This window comes from Carcharodon carcharias, chromosome 18 (genome assembly GCF_017639515.1).
Source record: "Carcharodon carcharias isolate sCarCar2 chromosome 18, sCarCar2.pri, whole genome shotgun sequence".
Classification (NCBI taxonomy): domain Eukaryota; kingdom Metazoa; phylum Chordata; class Chondrichthyes; order Lamniformes; family Lamnidae; genus Carcharodon; species Carcharodon carcharias.
The window spans coordinates 58,053,898-58,078,588 of NC_054484.1; the positions used below are offsets into that span (position 1 = coordinate 58,053,898).

At 41.4% G+C, this 24,691-nt stretch overlaps 1 protein-coding gene across 4 annotated transcripts in view; it reads right to left on the reverse strand.

Annotated features, from left to right (window-relative positions):
* Positions 1-22,715, reverse strand: part of pdk3a (pyruvate dehydrogenase kinase, isozyme 3a) — an 84,780-nt gene extending 62,065 nt beyond the window's left edge. For 3 of the 4 annotated variants that reach the window (XR_005945795.1, XR_005945796.1, XM_041210799.1), the window contains exons 1-2: positions 22,397-22,692; positions 8,136-8,277 (exon numbers count right to left, since the gene is read on the reverse strand). Coding sequence is in view for 2 of the 4 variants with exons in the window: in XM_041210799.1 (XP_041066733.1) it covers positions 8,136-8,277; positions 22,397-22,502 (248 nt within the window). In the remaining 2 variants the exon portion in view is untranslated. Of the gene's footprint in view, positions 1-8,135; positions 8,278-22,396 lie in introns of all 4 variants that reach the window. The other variant, XM_041210800.1, reaches the window with a different exon arrangement.
* Positions 22,716-24,691: the final 1,976 nt, after the last annotated feature.

Below are 24,691 nucleotides of genomic sequence, written 5' to 3' on the forward strand. Positions count from 1 at the left end.
ACAGAGCTGTCTCAAGATGAACAGTTATCAAAATAAAAAGTAAAGATCTTAAAAATGTTATAAAACATGACTTTGTCACATGAGCAGAGACAAGTCACTAAATAAATTTTAAAATTTTTATTTGATGTTGGAAACTTCATCCCACCCTGGATGACTTTTCCAAAAAAAATGCAAAAGCTGCTTAGCCTTTTCACCTGCCCGCCAACTGTAAGGTTGGACGGGCATGCTGCCAACTCTGGTGTGCGGCAACTAACCGAAATATCGCGCGAGTGTACAATGACGTCGGGATCCTCGTCCAATGTCATCGTGTGTCATTTTACACTCTCTTGGGTTGAACGCACGCCCACCATGCTAAAAACTCAGCCCCATGTCTCTGTTAATACCACCATATATCACATGTGCTTCAACACCCTTCTCAACTATTCCTACCACCTTCAAGCATTAATGTAGAAACAAACCATCAAGTCTCTCTTTCTACCCACCTTTATTAATGTCTCAATTTTTACTACATTTCCAAGTTTTGTGTTATCTGAAAACTTTCAAACTATTCCCTATATTTTCAAATCCAGGCGATTAATATATATCAAAAAGAGCAGTGATGGTACTACTGACCCTTGCGGAGTACAATTGTATGCTTAGCACTAGTTTGGAAAACAACTGTTCACCACTATTGTTTGCTTTTTTTCTTTGCATTAACCAATTTTGAATTCATGCTTCCTTTGTTCCTTTAATTTTATGGGCTTCAATTTTGGTAACAAGTCTATACACATATGAATTAGGAGCAGTAGGAGGTCACTCGGCCCCTCGAGTCTGCTCTGCCATTTATTAAGATCATGCCTGATCCGATTGTAACCTTAACTTCATGTTCCCGCCTACCCCCAATAACCTTTCACCCCAATGATTATCAAAAATCCACCTCTGCATTAAAAATATTCAAAGATTCTCTTCCTCAAAATACAGTGGAAGGAAAGTTGCAAAAACTCAACCAAAAACTTCTCGTCTGTCTTAAATGGGCAACCCCTTATTTTTTAAAAAAGTGACCCCTAATTCTTTTGTTTTTGAGTTTTGTATTTGTTAATCTATTGTTTGCGCAAAAGAGTATAAAAGGGATAAAAGCACAAAACTGCAGATGCTGGAAATCCAAAACAAAAACAAAAATACCTGGAAAAACTCAGGTCTGGCAGCATCTGTGGAGAGGAATACAGTTAACCTCTTATCCAGCTCTACCTGTCCCACCACCCCTTAAACCAGCTTATATTTCACCTCTTTTCTATTTTTCCTTAGTTCTGATGAAGAATCATTTGGACTCGAAATGTTAATTGTATTCCTCTCTGCAGATGCTGTCAGACCTGCAGAGTATAAAGGGACACTGGCCAAGGTGGCCATAACCAGGTCCAGGCAGCAGGCATTTGAGGGGGCCATTTGACTTGACTGCCTACCCCTCTTTGGGGATTAGGTCTCCGTCCGGGTGCTCCTGGAGATGGAGTACACAGTGCCCACCAGTACGCTTGAGACCTTCCGTGGCCGGTGGTTGCCCCAGGGGCTGGAGTGCATCACCTCGCCCTAAAATGTTATTAATTTAAATTTGATAAGTTTCCTTTAAAGTTTTAGTTACAATTCCCCTTTAAGGGGTGGTTCTTTATTTGTTTAGTTGATTCACTCAAAAGAGTATAAACTAAAGAGACACTGGCAGCCATAAACAGGTCCAGGGCACCCAGGTGGCAACTTTCCACCTTCAGAGTCTACAATGATACTTTTACACAGAGCCTCCTCAGAGATGGTGTGCCCTGATGACGTATTTCTTCCGCCAGGTGCACAGCCTGAATTATGACATGTAGCTCCTGTATAGATCTGAGGGTCTTTAGCTCTTCACAGGCATTGCCCATCTTTTACCAGGACATGATCAAAGTCTTCACGCCACAGTACTCCATCAGGAGTAGTGGCTATTATCAGTGGGTCGGTGCTCAGGACTGGCTCAGAGCCAATGCTATCGATGATCTTTGAAAGGTCGTGCTTGGCCCTGACGTGATCTCAAGGAGGCGCAGATGCATGGTGGACTCCCATCTGAGCAAATCCCTGTTCGCACGGATTTTCACATTGGCCCCAAGTCCTGAACCCTCCCTTGGGAAGCGGGGCTCAGCAACCTGAGCCACCTCACAGAAATGCTCCCTGTGCCTTTTAGCTCAGCGCAGAGGGGTTTCCTGTATGGGCCACTGCTGCAAATCCTTCACCACATTACCTTAGCCCGCTGTCCATACACACTTTGTTGCCATCCAACAGTGGAGCTCCCCTGTGGAGGGCGCTCTGCGTGGGACTCCACTCCCTTACCATTGGGGGCCTGGGGTGGAGGCTGTTGCACACAGCAGTCCCATACAAACGTAAGTTGCGTTGGCTCATGGGCTCCCAAGACACCTGCATTTCTTTGCAGTCTTGTGGAGTCCATGGACTGTGTGTTTGTAGACTGTTGTAGGCTGCACCCCCTTTTTGGTTTCTTAAAAAATCTCTTGCTTAAGTGCACCCTATGCGAAGAGGGGGAGGGAGGACCTCCTTGTGTATCTCCTCCTGGGCCTGGCCAAGCTCTTCACAAACAGGTACAGGCGGGGCAACCAAGGGAGTCATCCAGCCCGAATGTCTGCCCCTCTGTCTGGCTATGTTCGCAGCTGGGTGCCCTTGGAGAGGGAGAACATGGTGTCTGCTGGTGCAATCGAGGCCTTCCACGCCCGGTGGGCACCATAGGGACTCAGGTGCTTTATCGACCCCCTTAATCATGTTTTAATTTGATGTTTGAAAGTTTCCTTTAAGGTTTGTCTTTCTTTTTGCAGTATCCCTTTAAGGGGCTGCTTCTTAATTTGTCCCTCATTCTTACTAATTTAGTTTAAATGGTTGCTCAAAATAGTAAACAAGTCCTGGCAATGTGCGGCTGAGGTGGTAATTTGACCTGACTGCCTGCCTCTGTTCTGTGATTATGGCCACGCCCGGGTGTCCTACCCTGCAGAGGGAGCATGTGCTTAAGGCCTTCTGCAACCAGTGGACACTGTAGGGGCTGGGATGCATCATTAGCTTGGTGATAATATTATAATTTAATAAGTTTCCACTGAAGTTTTTGCTTTAGTTACAGTATTTTTTTGTTTTAGTTGCAAGACTTGTAAGAGATCATTGTTTAGTTAATTTGTTTGTTGTTTGCTCAAAAGAGTATAAAGAGACACTTATTGACATTGGCAGTGGATTGTAGAGTTAGGAACTATATATTTGTAATGTTTCGCTTTGTGAATAAATCCAAAACTAAGTACAGATTGACTTCTGGTCTCCTTCACCACTGGTTGTAAGAAGTTTAATACTTTGCTGATGTTGCAAGATACCCTAAGAAAGATGACAGCATCCATGCCCACACCTTCCATGGAATACAGTTTGAAGTCCCCTTGAAAATGCCAAGCACTAGGCAGGAAATTGGCAAGCCATCTGTACATTGTCAGGTAGCTTTTCTTGAAAGTACAACATCAAAGCATCAACCATACTACCCTCGTTGACTACATTAATTCAAAGAACTCGATCAAGTTAGACTAATACAATTTATCTTCAACAAATCCATCCTGACTTTCATTTATTACCCCATAGTTTTCAATTGCTAATTCATTTTGTCCAGGATGATCATCACTAAAAGTTTCCCCACCAGTAATGTTTGACTAGCCTGCAATTTCCAAGTTCATCCCTCCTCTCATTTTTTAAATGAAGGTGCAACATCAGCAATCCACCAGTCCTCTGACACTACCCTGATATCCAAGGAGGATCAAAAAACTGTGGTCAGAGCCTTTGCAATTTCCACCTGTACATTCCTCAGTAACTTGGGATGCATCTCATCTACACTGTGTGACTTTTCTACTTTGAAGACTGAACCTTTTATTACATCTTTATCTTTCCAATATCACCACTGCCTCCAACTTCACTGCTACTTTGGCAATATCCTGTTCTTTAGTGAAGACAGATGTATGATATTCATTTAGTACAAAAACAAAATACTACAGATGCTGAAGTTCTGATGAAGGGTCATCAACTTGAAACATTAATTCTGTTTCTCTCCACAGATGCTGTCTGAGCTGCTGAGAATTTCCAGTATTTTCTGTTTTTATTACTCATTTAATATCAAGCCAGCTGCACTCGCTCATTGGTCCCATCATTTCTTTGACTACCTTTATTTTATGTGCTTGGCTTTTGGATTCCTTTTTTGTATTCTCATTGTCCCTTTTATCCCCTCTTTCAGATCTCCTCTGTACTTTTTATATTCAGCTTCTTTACTATATTATAATTGCCATAAGACTCTTTTTCTGTCTCATTTTAACCCCTATATCTTTAGCTATTCAAGGAGGTCGAACTTTGGATGCCTTTACATTTTCCCACATTGGAATATGTCTACTCTGTACCTGAACCATCTCCTCTTTGAAGATTCCAATCATAGGTATATGATTTGGCACCACAATGTTTTCCTCCTGCCCTGCCCTTTTGTTAGCAACTCAGCTGCAGCCAGTGAATAGGCTTCATTTGGCAGCCAATTATTTATTTGAGAACCAGATGTAGGTCACATCTCAGCAGCTATGACACCATATTTCATTGTGTGGCCTGGTTATGCCTTTCTACCTTGCCAAAGGGAAACAATGGTGTAATGGTCAAGTCACTGGACTGGTAATCCAGAAGCCCAGGCATACGCTCCATTAACACAGGTTCAAATCCCATCACAGCAGCTGGTGGAATTTAAACTCAAGCAATAAAAATTTGTAAAGTATAAAGGGACACTAGCCAAGGTCAGTAAATGATTACCATAACTTTCACTGACTGAACAAAAAGCCACTGATTCACTAATGACCTTTAGGAAAGGAAGTCTGCCATCCCATATCTGGTCTGGCTTACATGTCACTCCAGAACCACAGCAACGTGGTTGACTCTGAACGGCCCTCTGAAATGGCAGTCAAAGGCAATGAGAGATGGGCAACAAATGCGTTGCCAGTGACACCCACATCCCATGAAAGGTTACAAAGGGGTCCACAAATCAATGGCTGGAATTTTCCAGCCCCTCACACTGCACAGAACCCACCACGGGGCAGGGACAGCGACTGAAAAATTCCGTCCAATATCTATTTTACGAGTAAGGCGTTTGGTAGCCGGTAGAAGTATTGGAAGCTTCTAATTTAATCACCAATAGACTAAGGTTGGCAAAGGAGGCAGACTACATTGTTTGGGATTTCCATGTTAACCTTTTATTCCTGATTGCACCCAAGTCTACAGCTCTCAAGTTACAATGGTTTCCAACAGCTCCTCTCAACTACCTCCATGCACTAAGCCAGTCTTCTACTCCTGGGTCTTGTATTCAAGACTTTTGATAGGCTTCTCATCCCACTATGCACTCTGACAGGTAGCTGCCTTCAGTAGTATTCGGTAGCACAAAAACATCTACCTTGGACCTGTGGGCCCTAAAGGCAGTAACCTCTTCAAAGTCACTGCCTCACTTTTATGGGGGTGATGCACTCCCAGATCATCCAAGATCCACCTCAAGATCAGAATATTAGCACCACACTTTATGCTTATTTACTTCATTGTGCGCAACAAATTCGATTACCTTCACATCTTACAAAACAATCAATTTCTCAAGACAGAAATTTTAAGTTGGCTATACTTCAACACCTTCTTCAAGTTATGCATGCCGGGAATTGGATTGAAAGTTATGGATTGAAAGGATGTGCATTTTTATACAGCAATTCTAATTTATCATGAGCAATTTGCAAGCCACCTGGGGGCGTTAGAACTAGAAGTTGGAGTAGGCCATTTGGTCCTTCAAACATGCTCCGTCATTAAATGAGATTATGGTTGATCTTCTACCTCAACTCGATCTTCCCGCACTATTCCCATAACCCCATGATTCCCTTAGTATCAAAAACAATCTGTCAACTTGTATCTTAAATATACTCAATAACTGAGCATCCACAACTCTCTGGAGTAAAGTGAATAAATTTCTCATCTCTGTCCTAAATGGTTGACCACTTACTCTGAGACTGCGACTCCATGTTCTAGATTCCCCAACTAAGGGAATCATTATCTCAGCATCTGCTTTGAAGAATTTTATATATTTAGGTCACGTCTCATATTGTTTCAACTCCAGGGAATATAGGCCTAGTTTACAGTCACAGAAAGAAAATCTTCCTATTCTCAAGCTTCCAGCTTCTCTACAAAATGTCCTTCAATAGTTTCTGTACATCCAAATCTGCTGCATATTTACATGTTCCCACATCTAGAACTTGGTTACATAAGCAGTTTAGAAAGTAGCAACACTTTCCAGCAACTGAGTTTTGGTTAGTCATGAGAAGTTGAGCTTCTGCAAAATCCTGACCTCGAAATTTGACAATGCACTGCCTGGTTTTCAGAAACAAAAGACCCTTTAAACCTCCAACACAGCAGAAGGAATTATATATTCATTAAGAGCCAAAGTTGCTAACTGCCATTTCAGTATAGGCAAAAAAAAAGCATGCAAGGGCCATGCCTAAATTGACATTAGGCATTTAGCATATTCAAATAAATGGCCTGACAACTGCAATCTTGGGTTGCTCCCAACAACAGACTGGTTGCACTCCTGAGATGAGGTTCAAAAGTGTCCCTCCCAGCTCCACATTCAAAACAGTTGGACAAGGTAAGTGATCATTTTACTGAAGCAGAGTCTGTGCCCACCTTTCTCTCCTCAGTTTCTTCATTGTGAACAGGGCATTCCTTCCTGTGGTTAGCTGTGCACCAACCATTCTGTTTTAATAATATGACCTGCTTTTTTAGTGACGACCACCACAAAGTTCATATAAATCAAAACATGTGAACATTTTATAATTTTAAGAAGTCTGCTCATGCTACCACATATTTGGAAAATATTAACTCTGGAGATTAAGTGGATTAATGCACTGCTCCTCATAACTCTGGGTCCTACTTCCAAACCCAATACAGATTGATGGGATGGCAAAGTTCTCTGCTTGCTAGCTGTAGGGATCTGGCATGAATTAAGCTTGGGCAGTTTCAATCACTTTCTTATTGAACATGAGCCCACAACACAAAACTGTCATTTTGCAACTAAATTGTTGATCTTATTCATACACTTCACCATATTTTGTCATCCAAGGCACTATTCCCTTTCTAATGGCCAAATTATGGAGGGTACAACATGCCATTGTAATTCTGGAAACTTTTATTGGACTATACTGCAGTATATCTCATGATCATTTCTATCAATTTAGGTAAAGGTTTGCAGAACTAAAGCCCACAAGCATTGCCAGATAGCCCCAATGTAAAGTCATGCATTGCACTAAAAAAGTTCTCTGCCTCATACAATGAAATGTCCCAGTGTAAAAAAGATGCCAAGAATAAAGAATATGATATTCCAGTAGAAAATTAAAAGGCCACTTTTGGTGAGAAGTGAGCAAGTGCCTGCAAAACTTCCAAGGAAAGTTCTGTATGTTTCATTTCAGGTTATAGGATAAGTATGAAACTAACAGCACGCTTTCCACTGCCTTTCTAGGACTAATGTTTGCTGTAAAAGGCATATCCCAGAGAATTTTTTAATTCTTAGCCTAGTATCTGCCAGTTCGTAATATGAAAAATAAGTTTAAAATGTACTCAAGCTACATCAATTTGACTATTAAAAGGATCACAAAAAATGCTTGTGAATATTAGCCAATTTCCTATGTAAAATATAACATTTGAAACTTGCATGCTATATTATGTCACCAAAAATACATGACCTATATATAAGACAATATTGATCATTATATTCCACATTAATCATGGAGCACTATCATGCCAGAAAATTACACAGGATAAATATAATGCATATCAATTCTCTACAGTATTCATGTAAAAGCGTAATTAGGAAATTCAGTCATCTACTAATCTTAATGATAGGTGTGCACTCAATTGCTTCAAATCATGAGAAACTGTATTAAAACTTCCACCGCAAGCGCATAATATTACCATGACCACGTTAATCTACTTAGTGCAATGAATATAAGATTTTTGAATACATTCCATGTACAGAAATTTCTCTGTACTGGTTTTCACCATGAAGCATACTCCACTCCTGTGCTAATCTCTCACATATGGTATTTACTTACCAGCTCTGAACAAGTCTCACAGAGGGCCTGCTGAGCAGGTTATCAGGCAACAAGTTCACTTCTCTCATTGTATTAGCCAATCGAACCGGTAGCTCCTTTCGTAAGAACATAAAAGATGTCTTTTCACATGCATTGTCACGGCCTAATGAGGGCAAAAAAGGAAGTAAACATTCTAAATTCCTGATGTCATACTGCAAAAACTAGTATATTAAATAGCCACTCAATTAGTGCAGGATTTGGACAATCATATGGACTCATTCCCAATGGAAAGTGAGGAAATAAAATGCATTTGAGCAACGTTCAGACCTTTTGAATTCAAATTGCAGAAGCAAAAACTGAGAGATGACAAATACAGTATGGATGGCCAGGCTGTCATCCCTGCTTCATTGCAAAAGCTGAGTTACCCAATTCCTCTTCAGTACAGTATCTAATATCAATTACCTTAAAAGGAAGTTTTTTAATTGGATCAATTTGGTAATAAACAAGAAAAAAATGAGCTTTCATTTATATAACAGCTATCATGTCCTCATGGCACAGACTGCAAAGCTACTGATCGTGAATAAACAGCCAAACTGCGCACAGCAAGGTCCTACAAACAGCAATAAAGATAAATGACCAGGTAATCTGTCAAAGTGGTGCAAATATAGCATCACTCATAATATTTGGTTACTATAAATATACACAGCAATACACGTGATAGTAGTAAAACTAATCAGTGAGGCATCTTATAAGACTTTACTTTAAATTGTGAAAATAACTGTTTTCCAATTACAGTACATTAGGCACACAAACATGCTATTATATTTCATTTAATCATATTTTAATTTAAAATTTTTGAAACAATGTTATTAGCTACAAGCAAAAAATCTGTTGATGTGGAGATCTAAATTTAAAAAAAAAGAGCTTTCCACCACTTTCTGTTTATGTTATTGCATCTCTGGATCAGAAATCTCTCCAATGAAAGTTTGGCATTTTAAAAACTTTTAAAGGCTGTCATTGGAAATTAAAACGGTTACTCTGATACTAAGTCAGCCCAAATGATAAATTAACAGTCCTTTTCCTCAATATGGAATTAACAGAAATTATGAAGTATACACCAAAGGAAAGTTTAACTTTGACCTAGACTTGTTTTGTGAACAGACCCATCAGAATCTCCAACACGTTCTTGTAAACAAGATCGATTTTATGGGTAAAGCTATTGCACATTTCCCTGATTAAATCTATTAACGTAGCTACATCCTTTGTTCATAACAGTAGTCCAGAATACATGTACACATTTCTTGAGAAGCAACATGACATTTGCAATCTGATCACACTATAAATATCATACCGTACTGAAGGTCAATGCTTCACTGCAAGTTTGTTTACAGCAACTGAGGCACAATATACATTACAAACTAATATCATATCCAGCAAGTGTTGTGCATTGGTTTTTCTAATCAGGTTTGTTAAAAAAAGTCTAATACAATAACCAAGTAGATTACAGATTTGTGGTCTGTATGGAATGGTTATCATAAATGCTGCAAGATATAATATTTTAATGAACTGTTTCCTTCCTCTAACATATCAAAATAAATAATGCTGTATTGTATTGATTGATATTGTATCGCAGAAGTAAGTTACAATTTGTAACATGTAGTTAGTGAATATTCCAGCAGGTTATACACCAGAATGGGTAAGTACAGCATTCATCCAAATTGTGTTTCCCCATTTCAACATAACAATCATTTTATTAGATTCCCTACCATAGACATGGCCTTCCCCACTGTTTGAAAGAAGTTTAAGTTCTAGAGACAAATTTATTAATTTTTTAAAAATTCATTCACAGGATCTGGGCTTCGCTGGCTGGGCCAGCATTAAATGCCCAGCTTAGTTGCCCTTGAAGTGGCAGTCCTAGTTGCCCTTGAACTGGCGGTGAACTGCCTTCTTGAGCTGCTGCAGCAGGTACACCCACAGTGCTGTTAGGAAGAGATTTCCAGGATTTTAACCCAGCGACAGTGAAGGAACGGCGATATATTTCCAAGTCAGGGTGGTGCGTGACCTGGAGGGGAACTTCCAGGAGGTGATATTCCCATTTATCTGCTGCCCTTTCCTTCTAGATAGCAGTAGCCGTGGGTTTGGAAGGTGCTGTCTAAGGAGCCTTGGTGAATTCTTGCAGTGCATCTTGTCGATGCTGCTACTACCGTGCGTCAGAGGTGGAGGGAGGGAATGTTTGTGGACGTGGTTCCAATTAAGCGGGCTGCTTTGTCATGGAGGGTATCAAGCTTCCTGAGTGTTTTAGGAGCTGCACTCATCCAGGCAAATGGCGAGTATTCCATTACACTCCTGACTTGTGCCTTGTGGACAGGCTTTGGGGAGTCAGCAGGTGAGTTACCGTCACAGGATTCCTACCCTCTGACCTGCTCTTCTAGCCACAGTATTTATGTGGCTAGTCCAGTTCAATTTCTGGTCAATGGTAATGCCCCCCATGATGTTGATAGTGGGGGATTCAGTGATGGTAATGCTATTGAATGTCAAGGGACGATGGTTGGATTCTCTCTTTGCCTGATACTTGTGTGGCACGAATGTTACTTGCCACTTGTCAGCCCATGCCTGGATATTGTCCAGGCCTTGCTGCATTTGGACATGGACTGTTTCAGTATCTGGGGAGTCGTAAATAATGCTGAATATTGCACTCATCAGCGAACATCCCTACTTCTGACCTTATGATGGAAGGAAGGTCATTGATGAAGCAGTTGAAGATAGTTGGGCCGAGGACACCGCCCTGTGGAACTCCTGCAGTCATGTCCTGAAGCTGAGATGACTGACCTTCAACAACCACAACCATCTTCTATTGTGCTAGGTATGCCCCAACCAATGGAGAATTTTCCCCGATTCCCAATAATTCCAGTTTTGCTAGGGCTCCTTGATGTCACACTTGGTCAAATGGGGCCTTGATGTTGAGGGCAGTCACTCTCACCTTGGGAGTTCAGCTCTTTTGTCCATGTTTGAACCAAGGCCGTAATGAGGTCAGGAGCTGAGTGACCCTGGTGAAACCCGAACTAGGTGTCAGTGAGCAGGTTATTGCTAAGCAAGTGCCACTCGATAGCACTACTGATGACCCCTTCCATTACTTTACTGATGATCGAGAGTAGACTGATGGGGTGGTAATTGGCCGGGTTGGATTTGTCCCGCTTTGTGTGTACAGGGCATACCTGGGCAAGTCTCCAGTCGGGTAGATGCCAGTGTTGCAGCTGTACTGGAACAGCTTGGCTAGAGGTACGGCAAGTTCTGGAGCACAACTCTCCAGTACTATTGCTGGAATATTGTCAGGGCCCATAGCCTTTGCAGCATGCAGTGCCTTCAGCCATTTCTTGATATCATGGGGAGTAAATCGAATTGGCTGAAGGCTGGCATCTGTAATGATGAGGACCTCCGGAGGAAGCCGAGATAGATCAACCACTTGACACTTCTAGTTGAAGATTGTGGCAAATGCTTCAGCCTTATCTGATATACTGGGCTCCGCATCATTTAGGATGGGGGTATTTGTAGAGCGTCCTCCAGTGAGTTGTTTATTTGTCCACCACCATTCACGACTGGATGTGGCAGGACTGCAGAGCTTAGATCTGATCCGTTGGTTGTGGGATTGCTTAGCTCCATCTATCACTTGTTGCTTATGTTGTTTGGCACGCAAGTAGTCTTGTTATAGCTTCACCAGGTTAACAGCTCATTCTTAGGTATGCCTGGTGCTGCTCCTGCCAAATCCTCCTACACTCTTCATTGAACCAGGGTTGATCCCCTGGCTTGATGGTAATGATAGAGAAGGGGATATGTTGGGCCATGAGGTTACCAATTGTGTTTGAGTACAATTCTGCTGCTGCTGATGGCCCACAGTGCTTCATGGATGTCCAGTCTTGAGTTGCTAGATCTGTTCAAAATCTATCCCATTTAGCACAGTGGTATGCCACACAACACGATGGAGGGTATCCTCAATGTGATGGCGGGACTTCATCTCCACAACAACTGTGTGGTGATCATTCCTACCAATACTGTCATAATCAGATGCATCTGTGGCAGGCAGGTTGGTGAGGATGCAGTCAAGTATGTTTTTCCCACTTGTTGGTTCCCTCACCACCTACCCCAGACCTAGTCTAGCAGCTATGTCCTTTAGGACTCAGCCAATAATGTGCTACTGAGCCATTCTTGGTGATGGATATTGAAGTCCCTCACCCAGATAACATTGTGCACCCTTGTTATCTTCAGTGCTTCCTCCAAGTAGTGTTCAACATGGAGAAGCACTGATTCATCAGCTGAGGGAGGGGAGGGCAGTATGTGGTAATCAGCAGGAAGTTTCCTTGCCCATGTTTGACCTGATGTCATGAGACTTCATGAGGTCAGGAGTCACTGTTGAGGACTCCCAGGGCAACTCCCTCCCAAATGTATACCACTGTGCCGTCGCCTCTGCTGGGTCTGTCTTGCTGGTGGGACAGGACATACCCAGGGGTGGTGAATTAGTATCTAAAATTCTTGCAAATGGCATTCAACAATGACTGTTCGGTCTTCTGAATCAAGTCAGGAGAGAACAAAAATCTGACTTTACAGCCAAACATTAAACTATAGATGGTATTGCGATCATGTCAATTAACTTGGTTCAGCCCATAGCAATCCTGCCATGGGGTTGTTAAGATTTTGGATTCAAACTCTATTCTAGCATTTGACCACATAATCTAAGGTGTTCATCAGTGAAGTACTGAGGAAGTGCTATATTATTTATTGATGAAACATTAAATTATACATGAAAAAACTCATGGTACCATTTGAATAGTAGCAAGTTCCCCAAATGTACTGTCCAGCATCCTTCCCCCAACTAACACCATTCAAATTTTAGTCATTCATCTCACTTTCTGTTTATTGGATATTGCTGTGTATCAATTGGTTTTTAAAGTTTTTTTTGCATTTACCCACGTTTAACCCTGACTGCACTTTAAACCTAATTGTTTGGCAATGTAGAAATGTCCCAAGGACATGATATTGTGCTATACGAAGGGCAATTCCTTCTGTTATGACTCGCATTTTTCAGTAAGAAGAATGGTGTTGATGTATACAATTAAAAAAGGTACACAGAGTCAAGGATAAAAAGGGCTTGTAACAACAATAGGTGTTTAACAACCATGGGAAGGAAATGGAGTGATGATTTGCTATCAGGTTAGATTCATGAGTAGGAGCATTATTCTAGGAGATTTTGATTATCCACTTATTGACTGGAACAAAAAAGGAAATAATGTTGAAAAGGGAATCAAATTCCTAAAATCCGCACTCCTCCTTCAACCATTATGTCATTAGCCTACTGAGGAGAGATGCAGGAATTGATGAAAGTATTGCTAGATCCGATTATCCATAATACGAGTAATGAATTGATCAGACAGATCAGCTAAATGTAGGTAAGCACCTTGGAAGAATTGACAATAAGCTTCAAGTTAAAAGGGAAATGGTCAGTAAAGGACTAGAACACCAGAATGGATTAGGGTAATTTTAAAAGATGAGAAGTGAGCTAGGTGAGTTGGAAGCCACCCCTGCCTCACAATTTGCTTGTGTGCACTAGTTTGCATTCTTCAAAACATGTCTTGATATGATTCTATAAAATTAAGCATTCACTGTATTACAGAGTTCAAAGAATTACTGGGCACCAAGCCAAACAACCCAACTCCACATTCTGCAATATAGAAATAAACTTTCCTAATGAATCACTAGCTAAAGTCGAGTTTTAAAATCTCATTTTGTTTACTTTATCGTGCAATCCAAAGCAAGATGGATCCTCACGTCAATCACAAAAGTTATTAAATGGATACTGTATCTGAAAAACTACTTCAAGATAGGCCATGAAAGTAAGTCAGGAGTCACTGGTTCAAATAGGTGAAAACTTAGCTTATCCTAATGCACCTCCTTATGCAACGAATGGTGAATGCATGGAAAAACCTTCTGCATAGGGTATTGACATTACAACCCTCAACATTACTTAAGACAGTGTTGAAAGCTGTTGGATTGAGTGGAAGATAATACTAAATATTTTCTAGATGGATAAGCAGAGAGGCATCAAAGGGCCTTCCCTCATTCACATCTATCTTTCCTGATGTTTACTGCCTTGGACATGGTAGCCACCCCATTTCCCTTTTCATCCCCTCCAAGGGGGAAAACTCTCCTCCAAGTCACCTGCACTTTCAAATTCCCAACTCTCTAGCTTTTGGCCCTCCACTCACTATGATGGTTCTGCAGCTATTGGTTTCAAACAATTGTTCACCTTTAATGGCCTTATTTTCAGTAAAACACTTACTCTCACATACGATGGTCATTATCCCTGGTTTGACCCCATCTTTAATCCCTCAAAGCTGCAAACTTCAGCACAACTGGCAAAGGACTGATATAACCATTGTCACAAATGCTTTAATCATCTTTAAGGGATAAAAACAATCTGGGTGAATTTGTTTATTTTAAAAAAGACACTGTCCCTTAAAGGATTAACGCAAGAACTGGTTGCTGCTGTTCCTGGAAAACACAGCAGTTTACAAGAAAAGTTAATTAAACAGTATTAAAGAAGGTAGAAACCTCTTGACCTAGTGGACTGTTTACAAAAGGGTCAGGTGGTGGCTTATGGCTTTGAAAAAAAACATACTTTTGAAAACCGTGTTTAAAAGCTGGTGGACTGTTTTTGCTTTGGGGAAACAAGAAGGATCAACTCTTGAGTAGTTCCTTAAGTGCCAGATCCAATCCAAAGCAAAAAGTAAATGGAAGTTGCTTCGGAATCACTCTACATTCTGAGATCAACTGACTGCAAGTTTTCCTCAAAGTCCACTTGAAAAGTAGTGCAAGAGTCATCGATTGTTTCCCAAACCAGTGCTGAGAAACCGACTGTATAATCCAGGTGCGATTTCAAGGACTCCACCATCTACCCTCTTCCCTTGAACCATAGACAAATTCTACCAAAAGATTAAAGTCAATTTTATTTCATTATTTTCTGTGCGTGAGTGTGTGTGTGGGGTAATTAGAAAGAATAATTATTATACTTTGCTATTTCATACTGTACGTTAATAAGTTTTGCCTTTCGACTTGACAAGTCTGGTTTCATAACAAACAAAAATTTTGTTGCTTACTGAAGAAACATTGGCATTGAACGGTCATTCTGAGATTAATAGGTAAACAGTCCACTGGGTCAAGAGGTTTCTACCATCTTTAATACTGTTTAATTAACTTTTCTTGTAAACTGCTGTGTTTACCTTTTGGGTAAAAGGGTAAAATGCAACCACCAGGTTTCTTCTGTGTTAAAGTTTATATTGGCGAAATGGCTACTTTTGATGCAAGTGAGTTTTTGAAGCAGCCCAAGTTAAATTATGATTCGTTAATGATATTAAGCCTTGCACAATTGGTGAGTGTGGTGGAAGAGTTACAGATAGAAGTTGCAGTAAGAGCTAAGAAAGCAGAGCTTTGAAAACTAGTGGCCAAAAAGCTGAATATGAAAGTGAAAGAACAAGAGGAAGCTGTAGAATCAGAAGGAGACAAGTTTACATGGGCACAGTTTCAGTTAGAACAGAAGAACTAACATTTCAAGTGAAGGAAAAGGAAAAAGAGCATTTCAAAGGGAGCAAGCAGCAGGAGAAAGAAAAGGAAGAAAGGGAATTGAAGAAATCAGAAATTGAATTTAAAAGGGATCAAGCAGAAAGACATGAGAGAGAAAGCACAAGAGAAAAGGGAAAAGGAGATGAAAGGGACAAAGGAAGGGAATGCCAGCTTAAAATGCTGTAACTAAAAAGGCACAGTGGTCTTGACTTTAGGGGAAATGTTGATGGGCAAGATCCTGACTCTAACCCAAGAACCAGTGGGAAACTGTTTAAATTTGTGCAAGCCCTCCCGAAGTTTGAGGAAAGGGATGTAGAGTCATTTTACATTTCTTTTGAAAAGAAAGCTGCAAATGGGGTAACGAAAAGCAAACTGGACATTGCTTATGCAAAACAGACTAACTCGCAGAGCTCATGAAGTTTATACCTTGCTTTCTGAAGAGTCTGTTACAGATTATGAGGTGGCAAAAAAAGGCTATTCTCCCTGCTTACGAGTTGGTCCCTGAATCTTATAGGCAGAAATTTTGGAACCTTTGGAAATAGCCTGGGCAGACATATATAGAATGAGGGGGTAGTGCCAACTAACTTTGATCGTTGGATACAGGCACTAAAGGCCACATATTAGATCCTTAGGGAAATAATTCTCCTGGACGAATTTAAAAATTCACTCCCTCCAGTAAGAAAGAACTCATGCAGAGAACCAAAAGGTTTCAACAGCTAGACAGGCAGCTGAGATAGCTGATGAGCTTGTCCACAAACCCAAGAAGGATAGAAGGTGGGAGAATAACAGGAAGGCAAGTTAGTCAGGGACAAGAAGGGGCAGCTGGGAATGTACCAGAATCACCTCTTCAGATCAGAAAGGAAAGTTCTGAGGGTGGGAGTGGCATTTGAAGGCCTAAGTTTTCCCATTGTTACAATGTAGGACACCATCGTACAAATTGCTGCAAGTTACAGGATAAATCTATGGCACTCATTAGGGTACACAGGATTGGTGCAGAGTAAGGGGCCCAAACCAAGAGTGCTTCAGACCAAGCTGTAGCTATGACTGCAGCTGTAAAGCCAAGTACAAACACTGCTGAAATGAACAAGATATCCGAAAGCTTCACAAATTCTTGTCAAAAGGAAATGTGAAACAGGTAAATCTATAGTTATAGTTGGGATACAGGGGCTAGCCAAACTCTCTTGCTGGAGAAAGGATTGGCTCTTACACCAGAGAATTCATGAAATGCCAAGGTTTTAGTAGGTAGTATTGGCAGGGAGTACATACCCGTACCTTTTTTAATCGGGTGCCCCTTCAGTGTACTGTAATGTCTGGAATGGTAATGCTAGGAGTTGTTCTCTGTCTATAGATGGAGTTGACTTAGTCCTTGGAAATGATCTGGCCAGAGCAAAAGTAGTAGCTTCTTCAGTAGTTACAGAAAGACCCAGTGAAGTCAAGGAGGCAGAGTAGGTGCAGGAAAAGATTTCAGGGATTTTCCCTTCTTTAGTAGAGATAAGAGCAACGGTTAATCAAGTTTCATTGCCAGAGGTGGAACTGGCACCACAGACAGATATTTGGCTATCTGAAACTTTCTTTGGTGATCTGAATAATCCAAAGGGAACATTCAGTAAGACTTCTCCGAATGAGGCTCAGCAAGCCAATCCAGAGTTAAGTAAAGTGGCATAATCAACTCAAACCAAAGCTGAAGTAGAAGTAGTTCCAGAATGCTACGATGTTAAAATTGGATTCTTATGAAAAAGTAGAGACCCCCTCATAGACCTGCGGGTGAAGATGAACATAACCTAAATGTAGTCAAGAAATATTAAAGACAGCTCATAAAATTACTATGAGAGGACATGTCAGGATCCAAATGACCTAAGCATGTCTAAGTCAGCAATTTTACTGGCCAGGTCTTCACAAGGGCATGGTGCAGTTTTGGAAAACTTGTCATACACGCCAGATTGTGGGAAAACTACAACCTGCAATTGAACCAGCGCCGTTAATTCCCAGGCAATTTTTTGGAGAACCATTTAGTAGGATGTTAGTAGACTGTGTGGGACCGTTACCAAAAGCAAAAGCAGGACACTTATATTTAGTCACTATATTGGATATGGCTACTTGGTTCCCAGAAGCCATTCCGTTGGAAACAATTTCTGCCAATGTAGTGATAGAGAAATTAACCCAATTCTTCACTCAATATGGGATTACCCATTGAGGTCCAGTCAGCTCAAGGTTCAATTTCATGTCTAAAATTTTTCAGGAAGTTATGAGTAGTCTGAGGATAAAACAAAGTTAAAGTCCTCATCATACCACCCACAAATTCAAGGAACTTTAGAACAATGCCATCAGACCCTCAAAATGACGATTAGAGCATACTGTCAAGGCTATCCCCATAAATAGGATAAGGGGTTAGAATTTCTTATGTTTGCCACCTAATGAGTCTACTGGTTTTAGCCCTTTTGAGTTGGTTTATGGACATGAGGTGAGAGGTCCTCTGAAACTAAAAGTTTTTGGAACAGAGGGACAAACATTTCATGGTAGATTAAGTTTCTGGGTTCAAAGAACAATTCGCAAGTACCAGCAAGGTGGGTGAGCAACAGCTTTAAGCTTCCCAAATAAACATGAAGAAATGGGCATACAAGCATGACAAGACCCGAACAGGGGATGATGTGTTTGTACTACTGCCTTAAGCATGGTTCAATGGTCCATATAAAGTATTCAAAAGGATTGGTACAGTTAATTATTTCATGACGCCAGATCGCAGGAAAAAGAATCGGCTACAGGAAAGTCAATGCTGTAACAAAAGCAGATTCCTCGCTTGGAAGGCTGTATTGAGAGTTGGCAGTGCCACGCTGCTTACCAAAATAGATTTGTTAAAGGGGTACTTGCAGGATCTTTTAACACCCTGAGCTAAAGAAATATCGGCTTTTGTCACAACAATGTCGAGTGTTGCCATTCGGGCTAAAAAACACTCCAGCAACTTTTCAGGGACTAATGAACCAAGTGGCAGCCAGTGTTCCTAACTATGTCATTTATCTTGATGATGTATTGATATATAGTGACACTTGGAAAGACCACTTAAAACAATTAGATACTTTGCCAAAATACTACAGTCAGCTGATTTGGTAATAAACTTTGCCCAAAATGAGTTTGTAAAAGCACAGGTAACATAACTAGGGCATATAGTAGGGCAAGGACAAGTTCTGCCAAGAACAGAAAAGTACAGACATTGGTGGAGTTCCCTGTCCCTCAAACTAAGCAAGAGATCATGAGGTTTTTTGGGGATGTGTGAGTTTTACCACAAATTTGTACCAAAAGTAGCTAGTACTTTAGCTACTCCACTGACAGACTGGCTACAAAAAGCCAAAGCAGTGTGAACAGAAAGTGCCAAGCATATTTTGAAAGGCTGAAAGCAATTTTGATCAAAAAACCAGTGCTGGCAGCTCCAAATTTCACTAAACCCCTCAAAGCAGCAATTGATGCTAGTGACCTGTGGGTAGGTGCAGTCCTGTTACAAGACGACAAATTGGATGCAGGAAAATCAGTGGGACACTTTTCCAAAAAGCTACATAGACATCAAAAAATATACTCTACATCGGAAAAGGAAACCCTGGGCTTCCTATTAGCTCTTAAACATTGTGAAGTGTATGTCTGCTGTGGATACAGGGAGACACTGGTATATACTGATCACAACCCCTTAGCCTTTGTGGAAAAATTTAAAAACCAGAATGCCAGACTATTTTGATGGAGTTTATTATTACAGCCTTATCACTTAAAGATTATCAACATTGCAGAAATATAATTGCCAAAGCTTTGTCTAGAACTTAACTTTGCTTCAAATTGTCTAAAGGCCAAAATGATACAAAGAATTTCTGTATTAGTTTTGCATAAGAAGTAAATGCATGAGTGTATGGATGTATGTTTCAATTGTGGAAAATGGTCCATCTTCAAAGACTAAGAATTTTTTTTAAAAAAGACACTGAACCTTAAAGGGTTATTGCAAGGACTCTGGTTGCTGTTGTTCCTGGAAAAGACAGCATTTTACAACAAAAGGTAATTAAACAGTTTAAAAGAAGCTAGAAACCTCCTGACCCTGTTGGACTGTTTACAAAAAAGGATCACATGGTAGTTTATAGCTTTGGGAAAAAAAGACATGCTTTTGAAACTGTAATTAAAAGCTTGTAGGCTGTTTTTGCTTGGGGAAACAAGAAGGATCATTTGTTTGGGTAAAGGCGACAACAATTCATGAAGTTCCACACCCAATCCAAAGCAAAAGGTGAACGGAGGTTGCTCCAAAGTTGCTCTACTTTCTGAAATCAGCTAACAGTAAGTTTTCCTTGAGGTCCGCCTGAAAAGTAGCACCAGAGTTATCAATTGTTTCCCAGACCAGTGCTGGGAAACCGACCGTATAGCCTGGACACCATTTCAAGGACACCACCATCTATCCTTTTCTCTTGATTTTTAAACTTTAACCTTTATTGATTTTTAACCTTTTGGTTATTTGTAAGAGAAAGTTAGATTATTTAAAAATAATAATTATTATACTTTCCTATTTCATACTTTATGTTAATAAGCTTTGCCTTTCGACTTGAAAAGTCTGGTTTTATAATAATCTAATAATTCTGTTTGAAGAAACCTGGGCATTGAGAGGTCATTCTGAGATTAATAGGTGAAGCACATAGCTGGAAAGATTATTTAAATATAAATTGTGACCATGGAGTAGTGGAACTTTTCAGTCCTTGGAAACTATCAAATTTCCAACATCCTTTTCTTCTCCAAAGTTCCTCCAAAAGGTTGCTACCTCCCAAATCTGGACCCAACTTTCCCATAACTCCATAGCTGAATCTATCCAATTGGGTTTCCATCTTGCCATGCACTGAAATAGTGCTAAGCATAGTCCCAATGACATCCTCTATAATGGTGGTGCACAATCCCTTCAGATGCTCTCCGCAGCCTTTTAAATGGTCGAGCACATCATTATCCGTCAATACACTTTGCTTATTGTCCAGCTCAGGAATACTGCCCTCACTTGGCTTGACTGTTATCCATTCATTTCTAGCCATAGCATCTCCAATAATGGCTTCTCTCTTTACCCATGCACACTATCTCTGGACTCTTTTTAAGGATCTATCCTTGATTCCCCCTCTTTCTCCACCATAAAGTGTCACATTGCAACACCTTGCTACGGTTGTGGATGAGTAGCAACTTTCCTCAAGTTAAGCCATAATCTTTGGCCTGGACTACAAACTACCCTTGCATCTAATTTCATCTCTCTTAGCCAATATTGTTTTCAACCTCTGCAGCCTATTTGACCCTGGGTTCCTACCCTAGCCATCACTTGACCTTCTACTTCAATCTGCATAACACTACCTGTTCTGTTCCTGTCTCAGCCCATTTGCTGTCAAAAAGGTGCAGGGCTAGTTATAAAGAGGTCATAAACTTCAACCCTGATCATGGCAAGTTGCAAAATTGAGAACAATTTGTTGTCTGTTACATGGCTGAATTTTAACGTCCTCAGTAGGAGCCCCCATCATATTTACAAACTAATTGGGGTAAACAGTATCATAGGAACATGACACAAAGCAAAATACTGCGGATGCTGTAAATCTGAAATAAAAACAAATAGTCAGCATGTTTGGCAGCATCTATGGAGAGGAAAACAGTTAACATTTCAGGTCTGTGACCTTTCATCAAAACTGCTCTAACCTCCTTATTGATGTTAAATACTTCAATCAAATCTCCTCAACCTTTCCTGCTCTAAGGAGAATAAAATCAGCCTCTCCAGTCTATCCGCACAATTGTAATTCCTCATCACCAGAACCATTCTGGTAAATCCCTTTCCTTTAATTTGTCACTCAGCCAGGATTTCCTACACGTAAACACAAGTTCAAAGTTCACTTTGCACATATATTCTAGAAGAATACCACACTTTGCAAATTGTGCAATACAGTTTGAGGTTAAGAGAATATTGATAAGTTACTCAAGTGGTTTTAATAACCATAAAGCATTTTACTATCTGCCCAGATGCTGCTGCCTAAGAATCCATTGCCAACTTATCCCAAGGATCATAAATCCCTGGCATCTGAAGAGTGTCTGAGCATAATATTTGGTTGGAAACATCCTGACCTCAATTATAATGAAACTAGCTTCCATTCCCTATTCGAAACTTTCCATTAATGTAGTTAATCAATTTCCTATAAGGAGACTTGTGATATTCACGTCTTGAGGGTAGAAGAAAACGAGTCCATGTTGTTGAGCCCAGTCCTGTGATACTTATGAAGGCAATATCCATTCATGTTAGGCTGTATTGGATCTCTATTTTTTTAAAAAACTTTTCCCTTGTGGTCGTGCATGAAAACTTTGCCGCTCTCACAAGCTTTCAGCTAACACGCCAGGGACGGAGGATACACATTTATTTCACCTGATTCATCAGCAGTTTCACTTGTCGGTTGCTGGGCGGCTTTTTTTGCGAACTCTGAATCCAGCAAGTGGCCGGTGAAACCAGCTGTAGCCATGACAAGGTTAAAAGCAGAAGGGCAGCATATCCCGCAGCCTCAGTAGGCTCCAGACAATAAACATCTCACTCGGTGCATCGAGCCGCCTTATCCGTCACATCACTGATGACAAAACAACCTCTCAACCCACTCCATAACCGAGACACCCCCAACCAACACATGCACTTTTCAACTCACCGAAATCCAGAAATTGCTTTATGGATAGAGGAGATGGGGAGAACCGAGAGTAATATTCGATCTGTTTGGGAATGGAATTTTTCATTAGAAAGCTGTATAGCCGCATGATGCTCCCTGGATCGTCAAGTTTGCTGCTCTTTGACAAGGGTGATGATTTTACCAAGCCAGACTCTTCGAGCCAGTCATTTATGAGTGCTCTATAGGCGGCCAGGCCCGCTCCGCCGCCGAGCAGTGCACTACCTACCGACCTCTCCCTCCCCCACACATACACACACACACTCACTCTCTCTCTCTCACCACCTCCTTCCGTCACACTCTCCTCTCTTTCGCGTCCGCATTAGCGGCGAAGCCCCTCCTCCTCCCCAAGCTCCACCCATTCCCCCCGCAAAACGACCCAAAACCTCTTGATCCAGCGTCGGATGCACGAGAACGGCTCGTTTTTTTAAAAAAAACTCACTGGCTGATCGCGTGCACTTTCTGGTTAATTGTTTTTTTTATAAAGTGACAGCTCAGGAACCTCGGCGTTCGATGAAGGTCTTATTGCCCCCCCCCCCCCGCCGTTCTAAAAGATTAACGTTTTCTATTTATTTTATGCAGTGTGTTTATGATAGAGGCGAGAGGGCGCGCGCTCTTTGCGGACCATCCGCATAAGGCGGACGTGATGGAGGGAATATCTGCCTGGCCGCCCCGGGGACGTTCACAAACGCACGTTGCTGGGAGGGAGACATGGCAGGCCTGACACTAGGACATGTGAGCAGGGACTCTCCGGAGCAATTTCTCCTCTTTCAATATGAGAACGGCTACATGTCGAAATAATGTCATCAAGAGGCTCCTCCTCCCGCTTGCCAGTCAGTTGCTCACCAGCATCAGTTCCTTGGTTCTGCCACAAGCCCTCTCGCGCAAGAGCTTGTGCCGATCATGTGCACAGAGGTGAATACGAAAGGAAGGGGCAAGAGCCTAAACTGCCTTCGGCGTCAAGGACGCAGCTAGCGTGTACGGCATGGAGGAGTCTTAGTGAGAGAAAATAACTAAATAGGGTGGGGGCAAAGGGAAGTTCCTCTAGTGGCTGACGCCATATGTGAAACAGGAACATTATCAGAGGTCAATCATTGTAGCCCAGCTAAGAAGTTCCTCGGAGCATCCACGGGCCCAACTATCTAGCAACTTCCTCAATGACTTTTCCTCTGGTTTCAGGCCGTTCACGTCCCGCGAATAAATATAAATAAGTTATGCTTTTTTTTAAAAAAAATACTTTATTCATAAAATATCTAGAAGAACATTACAAAACATTGCTAAACCGCCATCACAAAAAGTGCAATCAGATTCAACTTTTACACATGGATCACAAGGTGCTTCGATACAATCAATGAATATTACAATCATTTCAATATGGTCATTACAGACAATCAGTGTGATGATATTGGAGTTATCAGCATACATCATGTTGCACTCTGAGGTGCTTCAATTCAATTATAATACAATTAGTATTCAATGCATACATTAATTGTGAGCCATACAGCACGAGGGGTCCATACAATTCCCAACCCCTCGGTGCAATATGGTAGAAAGGCTTAGACAGCGACCTTTCCCCATTGCGCCTTTGCAGCAGCTGCCCCAAACTTTAGTGCGTCCCTTAACGTGTATTCCTGGACCTTGAAATGTGCCAGTGTGCAACACTCAGTCGGGGACAACTCTTTGCGCTGGAAGACCAACAAGTTTTGGGCAGACCAAAGACTGAGTTGATGATCCTCCAGCTGCAGTTGATGTGTGTCCCTGGGAACAGCCTGTAGAGCACAGAGTCCTGTGTCACAGAACTGCTCGGTATGAACCTCGACAGAAACCACTGCATTTCTCTCCAAACCTTCTTTGCAAAGGCACCATCCACAAGGAGGTGAACAACGGTATTGTCCCCACCACAGCCATCACGAGGGCAACATCCAGAGGGAGTGAGACTCCTGGCGTGTTGGAAGGATCTGACGGGGAGGGCCTTTCTCACCACCAGCCAAGCTACATCTTGATGCTTGTTGGAAAGTTCTGGCGATGAGGCATTCTGCCAAATGATTTTGACAGTCTACTCAGGGAACCATCTGACAGGATCCACCATCTCCTTTTCCCACAGGGCCTCTAGGACATTATGTGCCGACCACTGCCTGATACTCTTGTGGTCAAAGGTGTTTCTCTACATAAATTTTTCCACAGGTAGTATGGCACGATCCAACTACTTGGAGCGTTCCGCGGTAGCATGGCCAGACCCATCCTTTGCAACACCAGGGACAGGTAGAACCTCAGCATGTG